The 6,000-nt window shown below is 43.5% G+C and overlaps 1 protein-coding gene across 3 annotated transcripts in view; it reads right to left on the bottom strand.

Moving 5' to 3' along the window:
- Positions 1 to 4,061: 4,061 nt before the first annotated feature.
- LOC113491154 overlaps positions 4,062 to 6,000 on the bottom strand; it is a 4,161-nt gene continuing 2,222 nt past the window's right edge. For all 3 annotated transcript variants that reach the window (XR_003400357.1, XM_026867893.1, XM_026867892.1), the window contains one exon: positions 4,062 to 5,886. Coding sequence is in view for 2 of the 3 variants with exons in the window: in XM_026867893.1 (XP_026723694.1) it covers positions 5,461 to 5,886 (426 nt within the window). In the remaining variant the exon portion in view is untranslated. The remainder of the gene's footprint in view (positions 5,887 to 6,000) is intronic.

Genomic DNA, 6,000 nt, shown 5'->3' on the forward strand with positions numbered 1-6,000 from the left:
TGAGGGTGGTCGCTGTGGGTACCACCTCTCCCTGGGTATATCTGGAGAGTGACTGCCACACCTATATATTTCCCAGATGGTGCCACTGCTAAAAAAGTTAAAGTGAATGCTCAGCACAATTCAAGTCAACTTTTTAAACCACTTTATTATATAAAGGAGTAACTATTTCTCCCCTTTTACAGTTACAGACACAATAAAGAGAGTATTTTCTGAACCAGAAACTTGGTATTGACTGTAGGGCTTCACTTTATTTATCATGTTTAAGACAGTGATTCAGCAGCAATAGTTCTACCTCCAAGGTTTGTTCTTAAAAGGAATGAACTGTGTTTGAAAAGCAGCTGAATGTTTGAAGATTGATACTTTCTCCCACCCCCAAAATTACCAGAGCTCCTAAGTGTTTCAGATGTCACAAGTTACACTGATCCACTTAACAGTGAGGTGTGATGGTCCTCCAGGGAGAGATAGGTTTGGGGTTTTTATTAATATTTGTGTACCTTTGAGATCTGTGGAAACAGGAACTTCCCCAAGCCCAGAGGAGCCCAGCCAGTTGGTCTTAGCATAAGGGCAGCAACCCCAGATGAGGTGGGTGCACTGACTCTCTGGAAGCAAATGCATCTTTGTTGCCACCAAGGAGCTGAAACTGGGATCACCATAAGCCCTGTGGGTCTCTGCAGCTGTTCCTGGTCAGCTTTACATGTATGATTAGGAATATAGAATCAATGAATGTTTTGGGTTGGAAGGGACCTTAAAGATAATCTAGTTCCAACCCCCTGCCATGGGCAGGGACACCTTCCACTAGACCAGGTTGCTCAAAGCCCCGTCCAACCTGGCCTTGAACCCTTCCAGGAAGGGGGCAGCCACAGCTTCTCTGGGCAACCTGCTCCAGTATCTCACCACCCCACAGTAAAGAATTTCTTCCTTATACCTAATCTAAATCTACCTTCTTTCAGTTTAAAACCGCTGATCCTTGTTCTGTTGGTACAGGACCTGGTAAAAAGTTTCTCTCTATCTTTCTTGTAAGCCCGCTTTATATATTGTAAGGCCACAGTAAGGTCTTGTTGGAGTCTTCTCTTCTCCAGCTCCCCCAGCCTTTCATGAAATACCTGATTTAGGTTTTTCCCCTCTACTACTACCTCCTTTCGTTGGTTTGAATTAAAAGTCAGTAACTTCAAACAATCAAACAAAGAAACAAACAAAAAGTCAAAAAGACCCCAACTAACAAAAAATCCACAGAATTTGCGTTTGTTCAGAATTCCCCACTTCTGGTCTACTTGGAGGAGAGATTCCATACTGCAGTAATGCTGTGATTAATTCTGCACTTGTCCCTGGTGGTACAATAGTACTACAACATTTTTGAACACCTTGTGGACCACCCACAAGCAAGAGGAGCAGCAATCATGTGGCCAGCAGAATGCCTTGGATGCGGCGTTTCCTTGGGGATTTAGAGGACAATAAGAAAATAGTTTGTTGGTTAGTATTTTGACTGAGATAGATTTTGATCACTCAGACAAGTCTATTCAGCTTGAGAGAGAGCAGTGTTCTCTGAAGCAAATGAGTAACACAAACACCTTAGTAAAATGGGTGAGTTGTTAAGTACAGAAAGCACCCGAAGAGCCATGAAGGTAGTTAAGTATTTAGATTCCTGCTTGCCTTTTATGTGGATTTGACATAACCTCATGCAACAGCTCTAACTGCTGCAGTACTCTAATATCCATTGCAAAGGTTGTTCTGGAAAAGTTTAAGATAAAAGAAAAAGATCTGCTGAACACATCTTGATGAAAAGAGGAATGCAAAATCCCACGTTTCTTTTAAACTCTGCTTTCTCCCCTAGCAAAACGCATTCCTTTTGAATGTGTCCCCTTCAGCATCCCAGATTGAGATATTCTGTCTCTATTGAGACGAATAATTGCAAGGAAAAAAAGTGGCTAATTGGGAGGTATGTTTTGTCTGTCATACCCAGCACAGCAAGGTCCCTAAAAGACAAGCCAATGAATGTCCCTTTGAAATGAAGGGAGGGGAAATCTGTTAAAAACCTTGCAAGCAATTTACAGTAAGTATAACCTCACCTGTTATTAAGGCCAGCTTCCTATGCATCGTGTAACACTCCACTCAGGCTTCCTCCTCTTACAGACAGTGATACAACAGTGTTATTTCGTATCTCCGAAGTTGTTATTGGAAGCAAATAATTTTGCTGTGAAACCAGAGTGCAGCTATAAAGCTGCTGCCTCACTGCTCTGAAAACACAGCTACATGGCATGAACTTAACTTTGCTCTTTTATGAGATGTATTTGGAGCCTAGAAGTAACTTCTGCTGCATGAGTGGAGGTTTGTTTGACATTCTGGGTCAGCTGTGTTAGCCAAGCCCTGGAGATTGTCCCAGACTCACGGGCATCCTGAGCTTTTTGATCCTTTCTGCTTTCCTGATTTAGCAGAGCTCTCCCAGCTGAGTTACCCATCAAAGTACAGAAGGAAGCAGAAATGAGCTTACAGTGGCTCTCTTCCCTTTCAGACAGTACTGAATCATCCCTCACATGAAAGGGCAAGAGAGGACCTCGCAGTGATGTTGAGGTAATTTTCTGCGACAGACAGAATTAAAGATCTTAACCAGATGTTGTTATTAAATAGGTGTAGCACTAATTCCAGAAAAAAAAAATAAATTAGTGTGCTTCCAGTATCTGTATTTCAAAAGAGATCTTGGAATATTCATGGGAATTGAGGAGAAAGTGGATTCAGAATCGTGGAAAAGTGTGTCACAGAATGAGAGACTTTGAACACAATTCAGGAGGACTGGCTGAGCTGCCCTGCTGCTAGAAGAGATGTCTTTCCTTCACCTCACCCACCATTCTCACCAGAAAAAAAGCAGTTTTCTACTGGATAAGTGAGCTCAGCCAGCTCTCCAGCAGACCAGCAGAAGTGAGGAGATCTTAAAAAGTATCCCAGCCACAGTCTTCAGCTACTTGCAGAACCAATGGCCTTTTACAAAAATGCCCACTGGGGCTGAAAAAAATGAATAAAAAGAAATTTCAGACTGGATCCAGGGTATACGTTATTAACAGCACATTAAATAATTTAGGTTTTACCTGGGACTGCAGCGGATTCTTCATCACCTGAGTCTTAAAAGCAGGACCTTCTAAAAGATACACTTTTAGCTAAAAATTAAGTTAGAGTCTTCATGTAGAAATGTCAAGACAAAGTTCTTGTTCTTTCCACACTACGATCATCTAGTCTAAACTTTTGTCTAATGGATTACTCTGGTCTTAAATATATAAAATGGTGAATAACCCCAGAGCTGAGGCCAAATCCTAGTGGAGGTATGGCATTCCTGAGTGCCTCTCTACAGTTTCACTCCAGAGGTGGGTGAAGCTTATCAGTGACTGAAGTCACAGCTCAATGCTGTTCACACAGAGACTGGGTTTGTAAGAGGCACTTTATAACTTTAGCTAGTGAGAAAGTAAAGAACTCAAGGCCTTGTCAATCCCTAAAATGTATAATTTCAGAAGAGCTGTGGCTTTTTTATTTCCTTCCTTGCTCCTGAAGTACATTTTTCACTGTCCCATGGCAACTGTTTCTACTCACCCAGTTGTTATGTGAGAACTGGGATTTTTCAAATCTATTGTGAAGGAGTTTCGAGAAAAACTTCAAAAATCCTTGCCATTTAAAGATCAGAAACAGAGAAAAGCTCATAAGAAGGACAAAGAATAGCAGCATGCCTGTGATACAAGCCTTTGTAGAGGCAGCTACCCACAGCAGAATGAATGTTTCAGTATATTTCAAATGAACAGACGTTTACAGACACTATCACAGATGTGTGGCCTTCACTTTTCTGGGTACCAAGTGTGGGTCAGAGTGGGCTTTGTGATTGCTCCCGCGTATCTTGGCACATTGGGTTTTCCAGTCCTGGCCAAACTCCACCCTGGACAAGTGTTCATTTTCTGGCAGATTGTTCAAGGGATCTTTTTGTGCAAGTGACAGCTGAAAGGCATTAAATTGTACAGTAAATCATTTAACTGGAGCCTAGAATGTGTGAACACCAAACCACAAGCTCTGACAGAAGAAAATCAGAATTTATTTTGTGTTTTGAACAGTTTTAACATTAATGGCCCAGTTTAACCACATATAACAAGCATAATCTGTTCAGTTTTCAGCAAGGTCTTCAACTGGATATTGTATACCTCTGTAGTGGTTTCCTCTAATTATTTGAGGTTTCTTACTTGGGAATTTTGTTGTTAAAATGGATTTTATTCTCTTGAAAGGTGACAGAATGCTAGCTGGGGAAGACAAAGTCTGTCCACACCACAGTTCAGCAGGGGCAGTAGCAAACCTCACACTCTTCCACCAATTCCGCCATGCAGGAACGAAGGATGAAGAAAGACAATCCAAGACACTCTTCATACTCATCCTTGATTTCTCCACATCTTGGGAAGGGTCTGCCTTTTTTCTTCTGGGCTTCAGGAATTGATTCCTTTTGACAGTTTTATTCAAATCAAAATACATTCCTATGGGGAAAAAAAGTTTTCTTTGACACATCAGCATTTTCTACAAAAGCCCTTTTATAGAAAACTAAGTCACTCTGTTCAGAAAGTATCCTCATCCAGCATCCAGTCAGTTTGACTTAGTACAAACTCAAAACTGTGAGCCATATTCTGAAGTCAAAGGGGACCAAGCCAAGGAGAAAGCCAAAGGCTGAAGAAAAATGAGTTCTGGACAGGCAGAAGACAACTGGGCCTGTCCTGGGAGCTGTGAGCAGATGCTGCCCCTGGCAGGAGGGACAACAGGCACTTACTGATTTAACCCGGCACTGAAACACCAATTAGTTATTGTAGCCACTAACAGCTTTGCGCCCAAATTCAGCCCAGCTTTTCATTTGCACAGCCATCAGAGAGAAATCCCTGGCTTGTGGGGGCACTGGTGTACTGTAACCAGCCTAGGGCTTGGAAAGAGGTGATGGCACTGATTCTGGAGCTTCTGGCCACCCGTTCGCCTGTCAAGTAGGACTCCTCAGGACCTCCTGCTGCAGGAGGAGATGACCAATGTTGTGCAGAAGTATCATTTGCTGTCCAGGAAAGGTGTTCATGGTCACTAGGCTGCCTGCCTCCTCTGCTGGCCTTGACCTCTCCATCCATCCATCCATCCATCCATCCATCCATCCATCCATCCATCCATCCATCCATTTCTTGGCTGCAGCTTATGGGTAGACAGAGCCTGTTCACAGTCACTGGAGTACCAAACTGATGGGATTGGTGACATTACAAACCAACTCCCAAACTACAACAAAACCCACGGAAATGACAAGACACCACCTGAGGAGAGAGTCTCATGGGTACAACAGTGCCAATGTGACCCTGCTCTAGGAGTCAAGAGTCTCTGCTGTCACCTTCACCTTCTCCACCTTCTTCTTGCAGCTGAACCCGTTAGTACAGACCAGTAAGCAGAGGCCTTGGTTCCACATTACCACTTGTTTCACCAGAGCCAGGGCACACATATCGCTGTCATTCCTTCCAGCAGCTGCCCTCCAACCGACAGACAGTTGGTCTCACTGTGCTTCCAGTGCTCACTGGGTGATGGCTTCATCAGCACTGCCTGCAGCACCCTGCCACCACCCTGCTGGGCTCTCCAGCAGTCCCAGCCCCTAGGAAAGACACTCTGAGTGCTGCTACATTGCACAGCAGGAGAGAAGAAGGACTCGGTGTGTGTGCATCTTTGGTCCTGCAAGGCACTGCCAGGCCACCCCGCTGCCATATGGGGCTCCTGCAATGGTGGAGTTTCAGCCTTTTCAAATTCCAGCAGTTTGGATGCCTCCTGTGTTTGAAGCTTCTGGAACCGCATCAAACGGCTGTGAGCAAAGAATGCTGTTGAAGGATTTATGCAGCCTGGATGTGAGTGTTGCTGATGAGAGAGGAGGGAACAGCAAAGATTTCTCAGCCACCATTGTGATCTACATATTTATTTATGTATATATATATATATATATATATATATATATATATATACACACACACA

The sequence above is a fragment of the Athene cunicularia genome, assembly GCF_003259725.1.
Source record: "Athene cunicularia isolate RWA chromosome 1 unlocalized genomic scaffold, athCun1 chr1_part2, whole genome shotgun sequence".
Lineage (NCBI taxonomy): Eukaryota > Metazoa > Chordata > Aves > Strigiformes > Strigidae > Athene > Athene cunicularia.